The following is a 22,828-nucleotide window of genomic DNA, read 5'->3' as shown; positions in this document are numbered from 1 at the left end:
GGTGATGTTGGTTTCTAACAGCAAAAAAGTAAATCACATATATATTTCACGCAAACGTTGGTGGTTTACCTAGGAGTTCCATTTCTGTTAATCAATAAAATTTAATTATAAGTAGAGAAAAGTGAAGTGTTGTATAGAACAGTGAGCAGTTAATGAAAAAAAACACCTGAAATTTTTATGTGAATGAAATTTCAGATTAATTGACTTTTTACGAACTGAATATATGTAATTGCATATGTACATGTATGCTTGAGTTATTACTGAAGTAATACTAAACAATTTTACAGCAAAATGGTGATGCGGAGCCTTTTGTACATGCCGCCAAAGTGCTGCCGCCATTGAAGTAACACTTGTAGCAGAAAGACACCAGATAAGACACCCCACGCAATCACATTATTCTTAGACCCCACGCAGTCACATTATACTGAGGCCCAAGCAGTCACATTGTACTGACACTCGATGGGGGTCACATTATACTGAGTGATACCTGACCCAGTCCCATTTTACTGAGTGAGGCCACCAAGCACCAAGTGCCATTTTAATGGTCCAGTATGACCCGACCCGGGTTTGATCCCAGGTCTCCTGACCTCGATGTAGACGCTATAAAAATTAGGCCACCAAAATGGTCCACCAACTAAATACAGCAGGATGAAATTGCATGAGGAAAAAGTCAAAAATCTATTCTCAAAGATTCAATATAATTGAGGTTTCATTGTATTTTGTAGGTATCAGAATTGTTGATGTGGTAGGCGTCTGTAGAGAAGATCAGCAGGATGAAGTTTGACTGGGCTCCTCAGGCTTACCGAGCACTGAATGGGGTTTTCTGTGTTCAGAAGCCGACAGGTGTTCACATTGCACAGGTCCTGGAAGTCTTAAAGTTCAAACTGACTCAGGATTTGAATAAACTTCCATGCTATAAGTATGAGAGAAAAATGGCAAGAGTGTCAAGCAACGCGATCCGTGATAGTGATACCATCCTCCCCGTGCCGACAGACGTGCCTGCTGAAATGCATGACCTGTCAGATCATCGGCTAGTCTTAGGTTCGCGTTACATCCCCTCGGACATTCGGCTATTCGCTGTTCCCAGCCGTCTTTCTAAGCACTCGTCTGGAGTCCAGATTTTAGGCCTCGGCAAAGGAATTCGGGATGCCAATATGATTAGAGACTGTCGATATATTCGTGTGTACCACGTGACAGGCCAGTTTGGAATGGCCACAGGGAATTTCACAACGCATGGAAAAATCATTGAAAGAACATCGTACCACCATATCAAGAAGGCCATGGTAGATAAGATTTGTGCATCTACTCAAGCCAACCACTCGAGGCTCGCGTTTGATTTCGCAAGGGTAGATCGTCAAAGCCAGGATGCTTACGAGATGGCATCAAGGGGATAATACGTCCCACCACAGGTCTAACTCCACCGCTGGTTTATGGTGTGAAATGCATCGACTTCAACCTTCCTCATTTCACCCTGGAAATTCATTCTATTAACGAAAATGCAGCATACTTCAAGAATCTCATCCATGAAATCGGACTGAGCGTTCGATCCACGGCAGTGTGTTCAAAAATCTTAAGACTTCGTTACGGGCATTTTACACTGACACACGCATTGTTACGGAAACACTGGACTCTGGAGCATATACTAGAAAACATTCAGTTTTGTCGTAGTAACCTAGAATTTGACAAATTGTTACCAGGCCAGTTTGTCACCGATGACAGGAAATACTTGCCTGAGGAAAAGCAGTCCCCAGATATGCGCCTGGAGAATGGTGAAATAGCATCAAGCTCTTGATATTCAAAGTTTTGATGGTCACATATGTTAAAATAAAGTAAACTTTTGTGTAATTAATCCAGTGTGGATATACTGATACGTATTGATATTGTATGAATTGCCTTTCCTAGCCTGGAAAGGAGTCCTTAGAGTGCATGTACGTGTAATGTGCCTCTTTGTTGCAGGACGGATTTCCACCGCTCTTTTATCTTGTGCTGCTTCACTGCGACGACTTACCGAAGGCAAGAAAGCGCCCCACCCGAGCCATTATACTGATAAGGGTCGAGTCATTGCACTATCCCCTTAACGCTCAATGCCAAGCAAGGAAGCCAAACTTTCTCTTTTAAGGGCTTAGGTGTGTCCCGATCCAGGGTCAGGGTGTGTCCCGATCTGATCTACCGACCCGAAGCAGATGCCCTATAAACTTTTGATGCCAACACTTAAGTTTTTTATTGTAAGAAATTATTCAAACTTCACAAGGAATTCTTTTAAGTGGTCTTATAAGATTTATGAATCAGTCAGAATCAAGCGAAATGAGTCACTTGAAAAATGCAAATTTTCAGGCGAAATACAGTAATTGCCTTGTAGATGTATTTTGTATAATGTGCACTTAATGACAGCCTATCTGACGAGACGTGCTGTACTTGTCTACGTGAAGTGAATGCTGGGACATTGATCCAAGCGCATCAAGATGATCACAGCTGATACTTCTGTATGGAAAAACGATAGTAACTAGTACAAGCCGTGCACTTACAACGTATACCTCAGTCGCAAAATATCGATATTAAAGGGAGTGAGCAGGTCTTGACTTACATGTACCTGACTAGCCTTAAATGTTCGCATGTATGAATGTAAAAATTATTTGACTGTTGCCTAAGCAAGAAATTTTCGCTCATAAGAAGGAAGTCAAGTTTTGTGATTGAAGCACATATGTTTGTATGCTTTGGCTTTTATGTGGTACTTGCAACTGTGTACTGGTTCTTCTAGCAGTGCGAGTCCATGCAGCCACTGAAGTATCATGCCACAGACACCAGACATGACACCCCACCCAGTCACATTATACTGACACTGACCCAACCAGTCCTCACTCTTATCATCTCAGAGCTGAACACCAAACTAGCCTGAAACAAGTACCATGTTTGAAGTCTGGTATGACCCAAACCGGAAAAGATCCTGGGTCTCCCAGGACTTTTGTAGCGGTCGCTCAAGGCCATCAAAACAGTCAGACTAAGAAATGACCACTTGGAAATGTCATATTGGTGCAGGGTATGTGGTCTTTTTCCATATTGCACAAAATGCCCTACAAGTTGTTGGCCAGTGATTGTCACCAAGGCCTCATAAACAATGAGTATGTGCAAATCTACAAACTCCCTGTCAAATTGAACCTATACTTTGTGAGCGTAGTTTTAAATCCCTGACGGGCTCCTTGTAAATGCATTTTTCATAGACATGAAATGTCTTAAAATAAAAGAAAGCTAAAATATGAAGTGGTGTTTTATATCATAAACAAAACTGAGAATTATGCTTAAAATTACTATCATTTATTTTGTCAGACTTTTTTTTAACAAGTATTGAAAGGCATTCAAATATTTGAATACTATGGTGGGCTTTATGAGTTATTCTGATGATATCTGATGTAACATCACCTTTTTTCCCTCGATTCCTGAAGGAATTTTTGGGAACATTATTTCAGTAACCTTTTTCTCATGGGTACTTACTTCAACATTAGTAAGTGTCATAATTAGAGCTGGAAAAACTTCCTGTGATGTTCCTAAATTCTGATAGCAAGGTCCGTAAAGCCCACCTGAGAATTCATATGTTTGAACACCTTTAACTCTGTTCACACTAATCTGAAAAAATGAATGAAAGTATATTAATGCATAGTTTTATTGATTTATTTATTTATTTTGCACTTACATGATGGCAGCCAACATTATGGTGGGAGGAAACCGCGCAGAGCCTGGGGGAAACCCACAACCATCCGCAGGTTGCTGATAGACCTTTTGACATACAGTGTATAGTTTTGAGAGGTTTAGTGATGCCTACTGCGATTTTCAGAGGTTTCAGAGGCCTTGAACTAAATTTGTGTCTCTGGTTTCCTTTTTATGTCCAAATTATGTGTTTAAGAAATATGCAAGGTTGTGAAGCCAAATTAGGAAAGATTTCAGAGGTAACAAATGAGAATTGTAAAGCTCAATGTGCAGTTTGTCACATTTTGGGGCAATTCTTCGTAAAATGTCCTACTATATTTTTTTCTCCTACATTTTGTGACTGTCACAAGCGCTGTGATCTCAGACAAGTAAAAAACAACAGAATGCATCAAAGATTGTTTTTTAATGTACAGGTAAGTTTTATTTCAAGGTCGTGACCATTTATTTCGCGAGTCTGTAAATTCCATTGGATGAGATGAGCTGTTGATCCTTGACCTTCCTGTCGAGAAAGGCCTTGAGTTCCGCCAGCGTGAACTCTGTGGTGGTTGGTCCCTGCATGGCGAACATGTTCAGAACGCTGTGAATCCTCTCCAGGGTTAAACTCTCCAAGGAGGTTAACATGCCGATGATGTATGACCAGAACACCTGCATTTAAAACAAAGATTTGGGTCAATAAAGTTTATAGTTTTATTATTCAGAGTATTTCACTTCTATGACAGAAAGAGGTTGATTTTTTTGTTTGATTGGGTGTTTTATGCCGTACTTTGGAATACTTGACCTATATGACGACGGAGAGCATTATGATTAGAGAAAAACCGAGCAGAGTTTAGGCGGAAAGAAAGGAATAAATAAAAAGGAAGAAAGCATTGTACCGATCTAACACACCAACCACTAGGCCCGGAAGCCCCCTTGGGGTATTGTAAGGGTCATCATTGTACTTGTTGTCTCCAACCAGTCCAAATGGTAAACTAACTACATGTATGCACACTGAAGCCCCACCTAGAGTACTGACGATAGGTTGACAAGTATTTTGTGAGTGTTAAAGGCAACATAATGTGACACAGTTTATTTATTTATCTGATTGCTGTTTTACACCATACTCAAAAATAGTTAACTTGTACAACGACAGCCAGCAATACGGTGGGAGGAAACCGGGTTGAAATCTGCTGGCTGACCTTCCCAAGAATGACCAGACAGAACGCCAGCATGAGGTGGACTTGAACTCACAGCGATCACATTGGTGAGAGGTTCTTGAGTTACTGTGCTACTCTAACACGCTAAGCTCTAAGCCATAGAGGCTCCACTGGGGTATTATAGGAGATATCACTGCAGCTTTTTTCTTTCAAGTGAAAGACAGCACCTGACTAATGTCCGCTGAAAGACTACCGTTCACAGTATCTTAAACCAGCATTAAATATTTTTTTAAGATTTTTTTCAACCCAGTAAAAGTTCAGTGAAACTTCGTCTTTTCACAGCTTCATCATGTCTCCATTATCGACAGCAAGGTGACGTCAAATTAACTTTAGTTCTCTAACGTCAAAGTTATTTCCCGTGTAACAGTCTAAGCAGTACCATATGGCAGATAAAATTGTAGACTTCAGTTATAAAGGGCCAAGTGATAAATAGTTTTCTCGGAAACTAAACATACTGGAAGGATATTTCTTCCTCTGCTTAAACTGTTCATTTATACAGTTTCTGAGCAGCCAGCAGAAGCACAGCCTAGGTATTTCTGGTTCAAAGGGGTTGTGATGGTGATTTTGAATCTGATTAAATATTTACAGAGTTACAATTGGGTTGTTGTACAACTGGATTCATGTTCAATTCTGGAAATAAATCCAAGCACCACTGAGGCTGATCTAGGCATTCGACTGTCGCTGGACATTATGCTTCAACTTTGTAGCGGCGGCTTCTAAAATGAGAGCAGTGCTGACCTAGTTATCGCGGACGACAGAGAAAGCACCTCAGCTTATAGACGGTGTTTCAATAATTTTATTGTATTTGATAAACAGCAGAGAGAACAGAAAAAAACCTTATATGGGAGAAAGACAAAGGGCAAAATCTAAATTCTTCACTTCTAATAAATTCAAAGAGAAAAACTATTATAAGATTTAAAGCATTTTTCGATGAGAAGATGTACGTCTCGTCTCATGAATGAAGTTCTCATTCCCATAAACCTTCAGCATCGCCTAATGAAGTTTTAACTGACTCTGACATTTGTTATTTAGCAACTGCGTGCTGACTATACGCTAACATGAACGACAAAAAGTATATTTGCATAATTTGAGGTCTCTTCGGGAGAGGAATGCGTTTTGGGCCGAGATGGTATGCTACTGTCTGACCTAATTTGCGATACCGTCATTGAATATTACCACATCTTGTAAATCAACTTATTTTATGTCTGTGGTGGTCCAAAAATGGTACAGACCACTGTGTGAAATGGCCCTTCGGCTGCACGTAAATAAATCATTGTAAACGATCTCCAAAACGATGTCTTATAGAGTAGTTGTGTGTTTCGATAAGTCACTTCATGGAGTGAATGGGTGAATCATAGGTCACAGCCTGTGCCACGGAAACCTGATTGGATAAAATTCTCAAGATGGTTGCCTCGATTCACACCAGCCATTTGTGCAGCATTGTCATTTTGTTCTACATGCTATTCGGTGAAATCTCATTAAAATAATAAAGTGTGATACTTTTTAGAAAGCTTGACCATCCTGCTTTTGAATGAAATATGTTTTAGCCAGGTGCTGTGTTGTCCTTTAATCAGTCCAAATGGAGGAATAACTATACAACTGGCTTGCATTAATGCTGAAGCGACCAGGCATGACGCCTCACCAAGGCATGAAGCCCCACTCAGGCATGAAACCCCACCCTGGCATGAAGCCCACTCAGGCAGGAAACTCCACCCTGGCATTAAACCCCATGCACGATGCATTACCCAGGCATGATGTCCTACCCAGGCGTGAAGCCCCACCCAAGCATGATACCCTACCCAAGCATGAAGCCCCACCTAGGCATGAAGCCCCACTCAGGAAAGAAGCCCCTCCCAGGCATGAAGTCCAGCTCAGGCAAGAAATCCAGCACAGGCCTGAAGTCCAGCTCAGGCCTGAAGCCCCACTCAGGCATGAAGTCCCACCCTGGCATGAAGTACCACTCAGGCATGAAGCCCCACCCAGGCATGATGCCCCACCCAGGAATGAAGTCCCTCCCAGGCATGAAGCCCCACCCAGGCATGAAGCCCCACTCAGGAAGGAAGTCCCACCCCGGCATGAAGTCCAGCACAGGAATGAAGTCCAGCTCAGGCCTGAAGCCCCACCCTGGCATGAAGTCCCACCCAGGCATGAAGCCCCACCCAGGCATGAAGTCCCACCCAGGCATGAAGCCCCACTCAGTCACTGACAACTGACACTTGACTGACCAGTACTTGACCACTCATAAGTATCCATCATTGTAGCCTCCTGTATCTTCTTGAGTTAGTCTTAACTTATTATTCCTGAACGTATTTGAAGTTAAACCCTACTTTTCAATTTTGTCACTTGTGTCTAAGACAACAATTAAGTATTAAAATAATAACTACTAAGGTAGGTCACAATATTAATGCAGTAAAGTGTTTTAGAGATAAAGCCAAGTCTGTCTTAAGTTTAAAGTAGATTCCTGATCCTGAGACCAAATAAATTATTTTTCAGACAATTTTCACACTTTTGATATGCATGTATTTTCACAACAATCTCTACCTGGAACTGTTCTTCTCGCTGAGCATGTGCAGATGCCATTGCAGACTCTGTCTCTTCTTCATCTGCCAAGATAACTTCCTGCTGAGGTCCCTTGTGCTCCTCTATCAGGACAAAGACATCCGGAGTTTCCTCCCTTAGTAATCCCTGGCTCTGCCAGTAGGTGATTTTCCGGCGCAATGCTGACACTGGAGTCTGGAGAACACCACTCAAAGCTTCCACACTCCATCGAACTATGCAGAATGAAACCAAAATTTTAAGATTTAAAACTTTATTTTGCTAGCATAATTTATTTATCGGTTTGTCATGTAGGTATCAAATTGACAAGTTTCCATTATTTTTACCAGTGACAATTTATGCTGCTCTGTTGGTAAGTTGGTGAGTCCAACTTTTGACATCTAAAGTTTAAATACGGGCTAATTACTTCATGAGGGTCATCTGCGATCCCAAATTTACGTCTGTTTTTACTTAAATTTCCCATTATTTCCAAGTCTCTGCTTTAATAAATATCCACATCAATGCTGCATGTTTACACATCAGGTAGATGAAGGTAGCACCCACATTGTTTACATACCTTGGTTTTGGAACTGCATGATGATAGCAGCATGAAGAGGGGACACTGTAAAGTTGAGAGTTCTGTCCTTCAGCTCAATGTCTATACTCAACAATCCTGGAAGAATTTTTAAAAATTCTAAGTGTGGAATTCAACACACCTCCAATGTCAATTATGAATTTTTTCCCTACAAATTCACACAGGCTGCTGCAAGAGTATCGCCTAAAGTTTATTTATTTATATGATTACTTTTTTCGCTCTACTGAAGAATATTTCACTTAAATGACAGCGGCCAGCATTATGGTGGGAGAAAACCTGGCAGAGACTGTGTGAAACCCACGACCATTTGCAGGTTGGGGGGGCAGAGCTTCCCACGAACTGCTGAAGAGGAAGCCAGCATGAGCTAGACTTGAACTCATGGGGACCACAATAGTGGGAGGCTCCTGGGTCATTACTCTGCCCTGCCATGCTAACCCCCTCGTCTATGCAACAGTCCCCCTAACACAGTTTAAACGTAAATGACCTAAAATTTTGCCCCAAAAGTTTAATTATAGAGGCAAATAAATGTTGTAAAATAATATTTTAGTGTTAGAATTTCTAGTGGGAAATCACCCTATCTTCCAAAAAAGCCCAAAACACCTTTCTCTGATCAACAGAGCTCTGACCTGCACAACTTAATCATGGGAGAAATTTTAGGTCACTTACAAACAACCGATAACCTGAGATGTGTGTATTTCCTTTTAGACTTGTAAAATCAACGGTTAGGCTACGAGTTCTAGATGTTCTTTTCACACCACTAAATGTTTCAATTACACGATAGGATTTCTAAACAAACCTCATAATGTTTGGCCCCAATGATGTAAAACCAAGTTTTTCTATAATTGTTCTACATGTTAAGAACTACAAATAAATAAATAAATAAATAAATAAAAAGTATGTTATTTAAGACCCACACCAGCAAATAGAGAATCATAAAATCTCACCCAGGTGAGGTTTCCAGGAAAGAGTACGATTCCCCTTCAGAGCCTCATACTGCTTGGTGTACTCCTCCAGTCCCTGCTGCAACTCAGCGGGCAGAGTTATCTTCTCCTCACGGAATGATGGCCAGAACTGAGCCGACAGGATCATTGCATTCACCCCAACCTGTGGGTGGGACACATACGTACTGTAGAACCCGACAGTCATGGACTGAATGATTGATTTATTTATTTGATTGGTTTTTTACACTGTACCGGTACTCAAGATATATTTCATTTATATGACGGAGACCAGCTTTTTAGTGGGAGGAAATTGGGCAGAGCCCAGGGGAAACCCACGACCATCCCCAGGACGGTTGCAAGGCAGACTTTCTCACGTACCGGTGGAGAGGAAGTCACAACAACTGCATTGGTTATTGGGTCATTGTGCCATGCTGGCGTGGTACCCACCTGGGCTGATATCAAATTTAAAGCAAATAAATATGACATTTCTGACATAACCTCTGGTAAAATGACTCAGTAAAATTCATGGCTCACTGGACCTTCCTGGACAACTTTGATCAAGATCCCTTTGACATGTCACACACAAACATTAGCCAGTTCCTCCCACCATAATGCTGGCTGCCACAGTACAAGTGCAGGGGTAGAAATGTTTTTTTAAAACCGCCTGTCACAGAGACATGTAGATTTTTTTTGTACCCGTCACCTACAGGTATCTACCTGTCCCCATCAGTCTGACTTTCAGAAAGTCTAGAATCTGTGCTAATACTATAGATGGCCATTGTTGCGCTTTGTGAACACATAATTTCAGTTTGGCCAAATTATTTTCCGTCAACATTGCCACCTTGGTAAAACAATATTAGTTGAACGTGTTACAAGAATATTTGGTTTCAGTTGCATTTTCCTTTTTATTCAATTTTCTGTTGAGACTGGGACTTCTGCACAGTCGATCTTCAAAACAAAACTTACATGCGGGAGTTCAGTCCGTACTTGTGTACCCATGCGTTTCCCCTTCAAGAAAATGCATTCAGTCTGTGTGTGCTAATATATGTTTGTGTGTCTTGAGTTGCTCCCCTTTACCCCACACGCAGTCCTCAAGTTAGAAAAGTTAGCAATGCTGCCCTAAAGCTGTACCCTTTTGGGGGATAGGAAGAGGGCAGGACTATAAATATTAACTTTACATTTTATTATTTATTAACTGACTGGTGTTTCACGCTATACTCAAGAAGATCTAATTTATGTGATGGTGCCCAGCAACTCGTACCGATTACAAATGCGATGGTGAGAGACTCCTGAGTCGTGCATGACACTTCAATTTTTGATAAATTCCCTGCTTTAGGCTGACTGTGTTCAAGTTCAGGTTGACTGGCACTTGTTGATGCTGTTTGTTTCGTCATAGCTGTGGACCCTTGCGAAAAAATTAAAAGTGCTTCTTGCAGATCTAATTTTGCCACTGCTGTGATAACCAGCGCGCATTCTTCTATGTTGAAGGTACATCTGATCTCAGAATTGATAGCGTTCATTGATGACTGCCCAATCCACTAAATGACATCTTAACCCAGTGCAATAGCAATTTGACTATAGGAACGCCAAGAAAATATACAAACTTCACAAACATAGGCATGTATGGATATTGACTTACATGTGATTGTAAACTTATTAAGCCTACCTTATAATGTCAGAGGCCGTGTGAATTTTTAGTGACCTGTCGCCGACAGGTAGACAGGCGTTATTTCAACCCCTGAATTCAAATAGTCTTGAAAGTAAAACATCAATCAAATAAATAAATAAAATAAATAACCATAGCCAGGAGCCCCTCTTACGAAGCAGTAAGGTACACCTGGTGTAACGCCCATGGCGTCACATTGTGAAGACATATGTCACTACGGCAAATGCGCATAACGCAGCATTGCGAGTCCTTTCCAAGACGACCACTGACAAAGTTTGTCACTAAATTTCACTGCAAACTGACCTTTTCTTTGGATCATTGATAACACTTCCATAACTACTGTGGTCAATCTTAGACAATCTCAGACAATCTTACACGGTAGACTCGCCAATCTTAACATACCTCATCTGTCTGTTTGAGTTTCTTCCTCTCCTCCGTTATGTGTCCGTTGATACGCCGAGAATCAGCCACATCCTTGAGCATCACCTCGCAGTAATGCAGCTGAGCGTCTCCAAACATCAACTTGAGGAGTTCCAGGTAACGAATTTCTCGCCCGGTCTCGTAGTTGAACTGCGTCAGGATGCGGTCGGCCAGGAGCGTGCGGTACTCGTTCACAAACAGCTCTTTGCTACCATAGATATTCACAAGCATGCTAATGATGTCAGAGGCACGATGACTTTTGGACGCGTCAGCTGGAATGGATAAGGTGGTACGGCGCAAACCGTACAAATCGTGTATACTTCAGATAAAAGGAGTGTGAAAAGTTATTGCAAATATGGCCTTCAATGTTTTCTTTTTAGTTTTTCTTTAAAGAGAAAAGGGCATTTGAAAATTATTTTTGTAAAAGTGGGAATCTGGGAACCAACTCTGAGCATATATTTTCTGAGTATAATTATGTTCCAAGTGAGGATGCGAAAGGCTTGTGTAATAAATTTCTTTGCGGTTAAAATCTGATCTTTTAACCTAAAAATGGTGTTCAACCAGAATTTTAATCATACTTTTGTTTTATTCTTATTAAAAAGATTATTACTCATGGCAATATATACCAAAAGGTATAGTTACCTCACAAAAATTATTTACAAATGTCCTTTTCTCTTTAAAGAACAACTGGAAAAAAAATACTCAAGACAACTTGTACACATCAACTTTTCATGCTCATTAAGCTGAAATTTGCACCCTTTTTTACGCTTTCTTTTCCTGTAAGGAAATGATTAGGCCAGCCTAAAACAACCCTACCAATTCATCAAAATTATTTATCATCTAAGATCCATGAACTTACTGGAGAAAACATAAATCCATACTAAACTGCATTTCCCTGCACTGGACTTGATCCTGCAATCTCATTAGCTGAGGTCCACTCCACTGTTGCAAGAGCAAACCTTCAGACATACCCTAACTCCAGAGATATTTTTTGCTTAGTGAATTTGCTTGGTGTGTTGGTTTGTATCCATCTGAGCTTGTTTACAGTGCAGAGATAGAAGATGTCTGGATACATGCCATGCAATAGAAATACATCCACAGGTTGGTACACATCAAGCGTATTTCCTGACTTTCTCAAGACTTCTCCAGGTCCAAAATTCACATTTTCCTGGCAACTTGCAACAAACATTCTACACTTATCCTCACTTAGAGCAATGTAAAATGATTTCAATTCATTTAACTCTGTTTCACTTCTACGAATTAGCATACTAAGCAATTTGATAATTGTTCGAGAACACATTTCTCCCAATAGAATGTCAGGATACTATGAACAGTTGCCTGGGTTGGTTCTGTAGTCTCAATGTCAAGTCGTTTTAAAGTTGAACTACAAAATCCCCTAATTTTCCAGGCTTTTCATGATTTCCAAGGCCCTATACAAACTCTGCGATTGGATTTCACAGACATCAAGAGTACAGGAAAGTTGTCCTGTAAAAAAAAATTGGAACAATTTTAAAGAACAGGCCACTGGACACACAGTATGACATTTTGCAAGGCTCTAAATTCTGCTTGGTGGAGTTTACAAACATCTCCAGGTAATTACCACTGTCAGCATCCACAGGGTCAGGCATCCAGCTCTCCCAGTCCTCCCCCTCATCACCACTGTTACTCCTGTCCTCTAGCACTAGACCACAGCCCCTCCCCCTCCTCCCATTCCACAGGTGAGGTTATCTCCTATACTAACCATCATCAGCATCCAAAGGGTCAGGCATCCAGCTCTCCCAGTCCTCCCCCTCATCACCACTGTTACTCCTGTCCTCTAGCACTAGACCACAGCCCCTCCCCTTCCTCCCATTCTACAGGTGAGGTTATCTCCTATACTCACCACTGTCAGAATCCACAGGGTCAGGCATCCAGATTTCCCAGTCCTCCGCCTCATCATCACTGTTACTCCTGTCCTCTAGCACTAGACCACAACCCCTCCCCCTCCTCCCATTCTACAGGTGAGGTTATCTCCTATACTAACCACCATCAGCATCCATAGGGTGAGGCATTCAGCTCTCCCAGTCCTCCCCCTCATCACCACTGTTACTTGTGTCCTCTAGCACTAGACCACAACCCCTCCCCCTCCTCCCATTCTACAGGTGAGGTTATCCCCTATACTCACCACTGTCAGCATCCATAGGGTGAGGCATTCAGCTCTCCCAGTCCTCCCCCTCATCACCACTGTTACTTGTGTCCTCTAGCACTAGACCACAACCCCTCCCCCTCCTCCCATTCTACAGGTGAGGTTATCCCCTATACTCACCACTGTCAGCATCCACAGGGTCAGGCATCCAGCTCTCCCAGTCCTCCCCTCATCACCACTGTTACTCCTGTCCTCTAGCACTAGACCACAGCCCCTCCCCCTCCTCCCATTCTACAGATGAGGTCATCCCCTATACTCACCACTGTCAGCATCCACAGGGTCAGGCATCCAGCTCTCCCAGTCCTCCCCCTCATCACCACTGTTACTCCTGTCCTCTAGCACTAGACCACAACCCCTCCCCCTCCTCCCATTCTACAGGTGAGGTTATCTCCTATACTCACCACTGTCAGCATCCACAGGGTCAGGCATCCAGCTCTCCCAGTCCTCCCCCTCATCATCACTGTTACTCCTGTCCTCTAGCACAAGACCACAGCCCCTCCCCCTCCTCCCATTCTACAGATGAGGTCATCCCCTATACTCACCACTGTCAGCATCCACAGGGTCAGGCATCCAGCTCTCCCAGTCCTCCCCCTCATCATCACTGTTACTCCTGTCCTCTATCACTAGACCACAGCCCCTCCCCCTCCTCCCATTCTACAGATGAGGTCATCCCCTATACTCACCACTGTCAGCATCCACAGGGTCAGGCATCCAGCTCTCCCAGTCCTCCCCCTCATCATCACTGTTACTCCTGTCCTCTAGCACTAGACCACAGCCCCTTCCCTTCCTCCCATTTTACAGATGAGGTCATCCCCTATACTCACCACTGTCAGCATCCACAGGGTCAGGCATCCAGCTCTCCCAGTCCTCCCCCTCATCATCACTGTTACTCGTGTCCTCTAGTACCAGGGGCTGACCCTTAACAAGCTCATCAGACAGCTCATTATTCCCTTCGTCAGTTAAACTAGACACCACGCATCTCACCGTGTCCGAGCGAGACCTAAACAACGTTCAGATCATATACGTAATTTACTCATTCATAAAGTGTACATGCATCTCTGTATGGGTTTTCAGAAAGGACAGGCCATACAGGGTTAACTGATTGACTGATCACTCTAGTTCACCTTAAGTTTAGCATGTTCCAAGTGACACATTTTGTTTGATTCTGTTTGATTCCTACACTTTTGATAGGTCCACTTAACAGTTTTCGGTGACGTTTTATTAGTTTTTCTTTCAGTAAAACTTAAGTTTTCGGATCATTTTAAGGCTTTAGCTGCTTCTGAACATGTATTTTTATGTACCAGACTGTAGGTGAAATACAGTTATTCAAGTGAAATGCTGTATTCATTAACCGCATTATAAAATCGCTAATCGTAGTTGGAGGAAAACGATGTCGGCAAGCTATAGGAAGAACATGACAAACTATGTGTGACGCACGTTATCTCAGATCAAGCCTTATGTTGTATATCATATTGAATGGGCCTCCAATACACCTCCAGGAAGACAAAACCAAAGGAAATTGTTGACTGCTCATTGGGATCAAGGCTCCAGTAACAATCTTAAACTCTACTACTCTTAAAACAGCTTATCATGCAAGACAGGGCACATACAAATGTACTTCTCCAGGAAGACTTTTTGGTAGTGAACAGCTTATCATGCAGGGTCAGGGCATATACAAATGTACTTCTCCAGGAAGACTTTTTGGTAGTGAACAGCTTATCATGCAAGTCAGGGCATATACAAATGTACTTCTCCAGGAAGACTTTTTGGTAGTGAACAGCTTATCATGCAAGTCAGGGCATATACAAATGTACTTCTCTGGGAAGACTTTTTGGTAGTGAACAGCTTATCATGCAAGTCAGGGCATATACAAATGTACTTCTCCAGGAAGACTTTTTGGTAGTGAACAGCTTATCATGCAAGTCAGGGCATATACAAATGTACTTCTCTGGGAAGACTTTTTGGTAGTGAACAGCTTATCATGCAAGTCAGGGCATATACAAATGTACTTCTCCAGGAAGACTTTTTGGTAGTGAACAGCTTATCATGCAAGTCAGGGCATATACAAATGTACTTCTCTGGGAAGACTTTTTGGTAGTGAACAGCTTATCATGCAAGTCAGGGCATATACAAATGTACTTCTCTGGGAAGACTTTTTGGTAGTGAACAGCTTATCATGCAAGTCAGGGCATATACAAATGTACTTCTCCAGGAAGACTTTTTGGTAGTGAACAGCTTATCATGCAAGTCAGGGCATATACAAATGTACTTCTCCAGAAAGACTTTTTGGTAGTGAACAGCTTATCATGCAAGTCAGGGCATATACAAATGTACTTCTCCAGGAAGACTTTTTGGCAGTGAACAGCTTATCATGCAAGTCAGGGCATATACAAATGTACTTCTCCAGGAAGACTTTTTGGTAGTGAACAGCTTATCATGCAAGTTAGGGCATATACAAATGTACTTCTCCAGGAAGACTTTTTGGTAGTGAACAGCTTATCATGCAAGTCAGGGCATATACAAATGTACTTCTCCAGGAAGACTTTTTGGTAGTGAACAGCTTATCATGCAAGTCAGGGCATATACAAATGTACTTCTCCAGGAAGACTTTTTGGTAATGAACATTCTCAGCTGTTTCAGCCAGACTCATCTGAGGTACTTCCTGACAGGCTCACAGACCAGTACCAGAATGACACCTGTGGGGTTCAGCATCCTGGGGTTACCTGACAACCAGACTCACCTGAGGTACTTCCTGACAGGCTCACAGACCAGTTCCAGGATGACACCAGTGGGGTCCAGCAATCTGAGGTTACCTGACAACCAGACTCACCTGAGGTACTTCCTGACAGGCTCACAGACCAGTACCAGGATGACACCTGTGGGGTTCAGCAATCTGAGGTTACCTGACAACCAGACTCACCTGAGGTACTTCCTGACAGGCTCACAGACCAGTACCAGAATGACACCAGTGGGGTCCAGCAATCTGAGGTTACCTGACAACCAGACTCACCTGAGGTACTTCCTGACAGGCTCACAGACCAGTACCAGGATGACACCTGTGGGGTTCAGCAATCTGAGGTTACCTGACAACCAGACTCACCTGAGGTACTACCTAACAGGCTCACAGGCCAGTACCAGGATGACACCTGTGTCGTTAAGCACCCTCAGGTTACCTGACAACCAGACTCACCTGAGGTACTTCCTGACAGCCTCACAGACCAGTTCCAGGATGACACCAGAAGGGGCCAGAACTCTGAGGTTACCTGACAACCAGACTCACCTGAGGTACTACCTAACAGGCTCACAGGCCAGTACCAGGATAACACCAGAAGGGGCCAGAACTCTGAGGTTACCTGACAACCAGACTCCCCTGAGGTACTTCCTGACAGGCTCACAGGCCAGTACCAGGATGACACCTGTGGGGTTCAGCACCCTCAGGTTACCTGACAACCAGACTACCTGAGGTACTTCCTGACAGGCTCACAGGCCAGTACCAGGATGACACCTGTGGGGTTCAGCACCCTCAGGTTACCTGACAACCAGACTCACCTGAGGTACTTCCTGACAGGCTCACAGGCCAGTACCAGAATGACACCTGTGTGGTTCAGCACCATCAGGTTACCTGACAACCAGACTCGCCTGAGGTACTTCCTGACAGGCTCACAGGTCAGTACCAGGATGACACCTGTGTCGTTCAGCACCCTCAGGTTACCTGACAACCAGACTCGCCTGAGGTACTTCCTGACAGCCTCACAGGCCAGTACCAGAATGACACCTGCTGGGACCAGAACTCTGAGGTTACCTGACAACCAGACTCACCTGAGGTACTTCCTGACAGGCTCACAGACGAGTTCCAGGATGACACCCGCTGGGTCCAGCACTCTGAGGTTACCTGACAACCAGACTCACCTGAGGTACTTCCTGACAGGCTCACAGGCCAGTACCAGAATGACACCTATGGGGTTTAGCACCCTCAGGTTACCTGACAACCAGACTCGCCTGAGGTACAACCTAACAGGCTCACAGGCCAGTACCAGGATGACACCTGTGGGGTTCAGCACCCTCAGGTTACCTGACAACCAGACTACCTGAGGTACTTCCTGACAGGCTCACAGGCCAGTACCAGGATGACACCTGTGGGGTTCAGCACCCTCAGGTTACCTGACAACCAGACTCGCCTGAGGTACTTCCTGACAGGCTCACAGGCCAGTACCAGGATGACACCTGTGTGGTTCAGCACCATCAGGTTACCTGACAACCAGACTCGCCTGAGGTACTTCCTGACAGGCTCACAGGTCAGTACCAGGATGACACCTGTGTGGTTCAGCACCATCAGGTTACCTGACAACCAGACTCGCCTGAGGTACTTCCTGACAGCCTCACAGGCCAGTACCAGAATGACACCTGCTGGGACCAGAACTCTGAGGTTACCTGACAACCAGACTCACCTGAGGTACTTCCTGACAGGCTCACAGACGAGTTCCAGGATGACACCCGCTGGGTCCAGCACTCTGAGGTTAACTGACAACCAGACTCACCTGAGGTACTTCCTGACAGGCTCACAGACCAGTTCCAGGATGACACCTGCTGGGTCCAGCACTCTGAGGGCTCTAATTGCGGATATGTAAGCCGTGAGGATATCTGCGGTATTCACACCTGAAAGCACAGAAATGATATAAAATACTCTATCCAGAGAGCATGGGGGTGCGCAGTGGGGGAGAGATTTGTTGGCAGAGCTGCTATAACTGGTTTTCCCAGACGATGACAACATGTAGTCCTTGACCAATAAAACCATGTTTGAATTAAAGTTTAACAGTGCTGCCCAACAAAATATGGTAATTTATATATATATTTGAATGTAGTTTAATAGCATTTCTCTTCTGTTCCAACGGTCAAGAAGGAAACCAGTCAGTTTTGTCCCTACTGCCAGGTCTCAAGTCAACGAGAAACAGGTCAATGTTGGAAATTCCCTAAGTAAGTATGGGATTAATTTGATACTACATATGACAAATGACTCAAAGACAAGCATCTGAACTTTGTGACCACAACCTGCCCCCACCTGGGTGTAGAAGCCGGACCTCTAAAGCCGATCGTAATGACGACGTGAGATGAGCTCTTAGATCTGTTTTCTCCAGACAGGTCCTTAAGTCCTGCAGAGCTGGCTCAGAATCTGGGTACTCAATGATGATGTTGAACAGCAGGTCAATCCTGATCCTAGCATATGTGTCATACACAAGGTGGAGTAGTCTCCCTTTAAATGCCTGGATGTGGTCATCTCCTGTGTCACTATGGCTACCGTGCTTGCCTGTGTAAACTGTGTGGAGCCACTCCAGAACTGTGTCATCAAGCCACTGTGAAGAATGATTGATTAATTGACTGATTGATTGACTGATTTATTCATTCATTCACTCATCTGATGGCGGTCAGTTTTATGGGTGGAGAAAATCAGGGTGCTCAGAACAAACCACCGTCTATGGACAAGTTACAGACAACTTTCCCACAAGTTGTTCAAATAACATCTTACTTCTTAATCTGAATTTCTGAAGTGCTCATGATTGTTATTCTTTATAAATTTCAGGAATGCCTAAAAGCCAAATATGCAGTAATCAAATTTCTTTGTACGACTTGAGCAATAATCTACGATATAAATAAATCAAGCCAGTCTTCTGGAAATGGGTCTTGTTATTCTTAACTTAGAACTCCAATGTACCATTTACAAGTAGGATTTCACACATAATGTTCAGATTTTGCTAATCTTGACTCACTTCAGAGAGGGCAATCCTCAAACTGCACGAACATCACAACAAATACCCCACACGAAGAGGCAATGGACATGAAAAGAGTCCCATTACCTTTTCCAAAGTGGCGATGTAGGATGTCTCAAAGTTGCCTTGGCAGGTCTCGCTGATGTGGTCCTTAATCCTCTGATGGACAAGGCTTGTGATGGCTGATCCGGACAGTTTCTCCAACAATCCCAATTCTCCTCTAGGAAATGGAATATTACACAATAATATGTAATTATTTAATTATTCATTATTGTAATCAATTTTAAGAATATTTCACTGACATGACCACAATGACCATGTGATAAGAAAATTCAGTCAACTACATCGCTAAGGATATTAACCATTGCCCAAGGCTGGGTTTGAACCCATGCCTTGTGATCCTTCGAGTATCCTGACAATCACCTTAACCACTTGGCCACAACCTGCTTCCTGGTACAGTTACCTGCCAAATCTCTGGACGTAAAACAGCAGGATAACCAATCAGAACTAGATTAATGTGGGCTAAAACATTTTTAGATATTAAAAAAACTTAACCTATTGTCTTATATGGAAAATTATAATGTCAATATTATGAATGTAAGGAATGTTTAACAGCATTTTATTTTGTAAGCTGAATTTATCACTCAAAGTTTTGGGTGGATGAAACCACGGCCATAAACACAGATGAAGCCATAGCCACAAGTACAGCCTTGAAGAAAACCATTACCAGGAGTACAGCCTTGGAGGAGACCAGGACCATGAGTACAACCTGCAGGAAACCATGAATACAACCTGCAGGAAACCATGAATACAACCTGCAGGAAACCATGACCATGGGTAAAACCTGAAGGAAACTATGACCATAAGTCTAACTTGGAGGAACCATGAATACAACCTGGACTAAACCGTAAACATGAGTACAACCTGAAGGAATAATGACCATGAGTACAACCTGAAGGAAACCATGACTGTAAGTACAACCCAGATGAAACCATAGCCATTAGTACAGCCTTGAAGAAACCATGACCAAGAGTACAGCCTTGGAGGAAAACAGGACCATGAGTACAACCTGCAGGAAACCATGACCATAGGTTCACCCTGAAGGAAACCATGGGTTTAACTTTGAGGAAATCATGCATACAACCTGAAGGAAAACATGAACATGAGTACAAACTGGAGGAATAATGACCATGAGTACAGCCTGAAGGAAACCAAGGCTATAAGTACAACCCAGATGAAACCATAGCCACAAGCACAGCCTTGAAGGAAAGCATGACCAGGAGTGGAGTACAGCCTTGGGGGGAAACAGGACCATGAGTACAACCTGCAGGAAACCATGAGTACAACCTGGAGGAAACCCTAACCAGGTCTGCAGTGTGAAGGAAACCACGACTAGGAGTACAACCTGGAAAAAAACATGAGAATAATCTGGAGGAAATCATGTGTAAAACCTAGAGGAAAACAGGGGTACAGCCTCGAGGAAACCATGAGTACAACCTGGAGAAGACCAAGAGTACAACCCAGAGGAAAACACCTCGCCTCATAAATTCACTGACAATCTTACATATGCAAAATCAAGCACAAGCTGGACGCCAAGGTCAAAAGATAACAGCACAGAGTACTTTTGTCAAGGGACAAGAAAAACATCCACAATACAGTTCCTGGATTGGCAAGCTGGGGAGCACTTACAGCTGACTGTTGACTGTGTGGAATTTGCTGATTATTTCAGTACAGCAACACCTTAAGACTGGCTCATCACATCCTGCACAATCTGTTCGCTCCTCTTCAGATTCCTCTACAATCAATACAATACAAAATGAATGACTGTGTGGTTGGCTGGTATCAGTGAGCCATGCTCATACTGAAGTTTTTCAACAATAGCCTCCCCTTCATGTGCTCCTCAAAACTGAAGGTAGAAAAGGTATGCAAAACAATGTCCTGAAGTGGCAAATTTACCACTTCATTTATCTCCAAAACCAAAATAGCTGCATGTTTTCCTAGATAGCAAACTGTTACAAAAGTAAGAGTCCATTTTGAATTATTTCTTTGAGACTGCCTTAAAGTTAATGCATAAATCTTTACCTAATATCCTATTTGAAGATGAGGTCTAAGGCAATCTGTTGACTAGACTTAAATTTAGACAATCGATACAAATATATGAGCTTACCTTCATTTTCAACCTGGGATAAATGAAACACCTTGAACGCTTTGGAATAAAAACTGTTGATGACTGTGTGGAAATATTTGGGTATTGTGTGAAATATCACAGCTTTATACAGCATAAATAGGAACTTTTTCATCTGTCTTTGATGCTGGGGCAGGGATTTCCCCAAACTGGGGTGGCCAAAAGGTTGTTGCCCCAGAAGAGGGCGTATCGACTCCAGTCTTTCAACACAAGCCTTGTACTGTGACAGTTCCCTATGAAGAGTGTCCACAGCATCAGATAAACACAGGATGGGGTCGGAATTGGCTGTAGCCTTGGCCGCCTGCCAGAACACAGGGGCAACGTTCTGACGGAGATCTTGCTGTACTCTCTCTATGAACCACTCTTCTATGATGTGACCTAGGTGGCTCTGACATAACACATCCACAGCGCGGTCAAACTCCATCCCAGGACCAGCCTGATCAGTCACGCCAACCTATCAACATTAGACAATGTATATTAATTTTGAAGGAACAGGGAAAGCATTTTGTGTTCACATCATAATAAGGGGCATACAGATTCTCTGGAATTATGGTTTTAGCCAAATACCTGTTTTGTAAATGACGCTGACCTGGCATACATGTAAATGTCAGAATACATGGAAAGTCCATTAGAGCTGGGCTGCCTAGGCTAAAGACTGGAACTGCAGAGAAATGTGTCAGTCAGTACAACAACCCAGGAGTATTCTGCCTTGGGGATGATCAACAACTCATGATTTTATCTGTCTGGCAATCTAGGACTAAGCTTACACGATAGTGCTCTGACATCAAAATTTTGTTCCCAAACTGTCAGAGTGCGCTTCATTTAAAAACCCCATGCAATTACCTGCACCTGTCAAATATATTGCGGCTGTCAGTACGGCCATTCACTTTGAGCATCACCAAAGAATCTGGAACCCACGCAGCATAGGGAGTTATAACGATAATGTGATAACGATAAATCGACAGACGAAAAGATAAGGAACATGAGTGTCTGAAGATGAGTTTGACTGATAACTTTTATCTCAAACAATACGGCAACTGCATCAGGATTTTGGTTTGGGTCCATCCAAGGCCGAACAAAATTTGCAAAACCTAACATCAGAGCAATCTCGGACTAGGAGTAAGCATTGTAAAGAAGTAACTGGGCAGGCATGGGAGGTTTGTAATCTGAAACTTTACGACGTACTCTTCAGGGGGTGAATAAGACCCAGACATGACTGGGATGACTGAGTGAGAGCCATCTAAATGTATGAATCCAGGGCTAGGCTGCAGAATAGAATCAGTTGTTAGTGATCATTCTAAACGATGCCGTAAAACCATGTTTATTGATCGCTGTTCTGTTGATTTGTTGTTTGCAACACACTAGTAAAGAAGCAGGCCTGATACTACACTCAAGGCTTGACAGACTACATTTAGTAGCAGTGATGACAGCCGAGCTGATCAAGTGAGAAGACAACAGTAAAGGGAGAAAAATACGAGTTGAGAGACCAAATAGCTCAGCTTTATGTTACAGGGTAATAGTTAAATAACCATTTTTTCCAGTTTACAAACCGATAATCGGCCAGGTGCCAACGTTCGCGACACCACTTCCCAAGCCAGATTCAATGTATCTTCGCTTGCCGCCATCGCGATGTTACCTGGT

At 43.1% G+C, this 22,828-nt stretch overlaps 2 protein-coding genes across 2 annotated transcripts; one reads left to right on the top strand and one right to left on the bottom strand.

Moving 5' to 3' along the window:
• The first annotated feature begins 728 nt into the window (after window positions 1-728).
• LOC135480579 (pseudouridylate synthase TRUB2, mitochondrial-like) lies at window positions 729-3,241 on the top strand. Its single transcript, XM_064760446.1, is given in 2 exon segments — window positions 729-1,380; window positions 1,383-3,241. Coding segments are annotated over 2 exon segments (1,017 nt in total). The 5' UTR covers window positions 729-773; the 3' UTR covers window positions 1,793-3,241.
• Window positions 3,242-4,114: 873 nt separating this feature from the next.
• Window positions 4,115-22,827, bottom strand: LOC135480554 (anaphase-promoting complex subunit 2-like). Its single transcript, XM_064760411.1, has 12 exons — window positions 22,738-22,827; window positions 21,170-21,641; window positions 20,692-20,797; window positions 19,090-19,222; window positions 18,297-18,588; window positions 17,776-17,893; window positions 14,062-14,237; window positions 11,035-11,324; window positions 8,970-9,129; window positions 8,008-8,103; window positions 7,437-7,666; window positions 4,115-4,347 (listed from the first exon to the last, which is right to left on the bottom strand). The coding sequence occupies exons 1-12, from the start codon at window positions 22,810-22,812 to the stop codon at window positions 4,144-4,146; spliced, it is 2,352 nt and encodes a 783-aa protein (XP_064616481.1). The 5' UTR covers window positions 22,813-22,827; the 3' UTR covers window positions 4,115-4,143.
• Window position 22,828: the final 1 nt, after the last annotated feature.

This window comes from Liolophura sinensis, chromosome 13 (genome assembly GCF_032854445.1).
Source record: "Liolophura sinensis isolate JHLJ2023 chromosome 13, CUHK_Ljap_v2, whole genome shotgun sequence".
NCBI lineage: Eukaryota > Metazoa > Mollusca > Polyplacophora > Chitonida > Chitonidae > Liolophura > Liolophura sinensis.
The sequence above is the reverse complement of the archived record's forward strand: the minus strand, read 5'-3'. Positions and strand labels throughout refer to the sequence as shown.

Bases quoted from the DNA above. Each gene is read 5' to 3' on its own strand.
- LOC135480554 (XM_064760411.1), bottom strand. From the start codon at position 22,812: ATGGCGGCAAGCGAAGATACATTGAATCTGGCTTGGGAAGTGGTGTCG. The intron at 21,642-22,737 runs GTTTGTAAACTG...TAATGTTGATAG, and splicing joins TGGCACCTGGCCGATTATCG to GTTGGCGTGACTGATCAGGC. The intron at 8,104-8,969 runs GTGAGATTTTAT...AAATTCTTCCAG, and splicing joins TTCCTGGAAACCTCACCTGG to GATTGTTGAGTATAGACATT.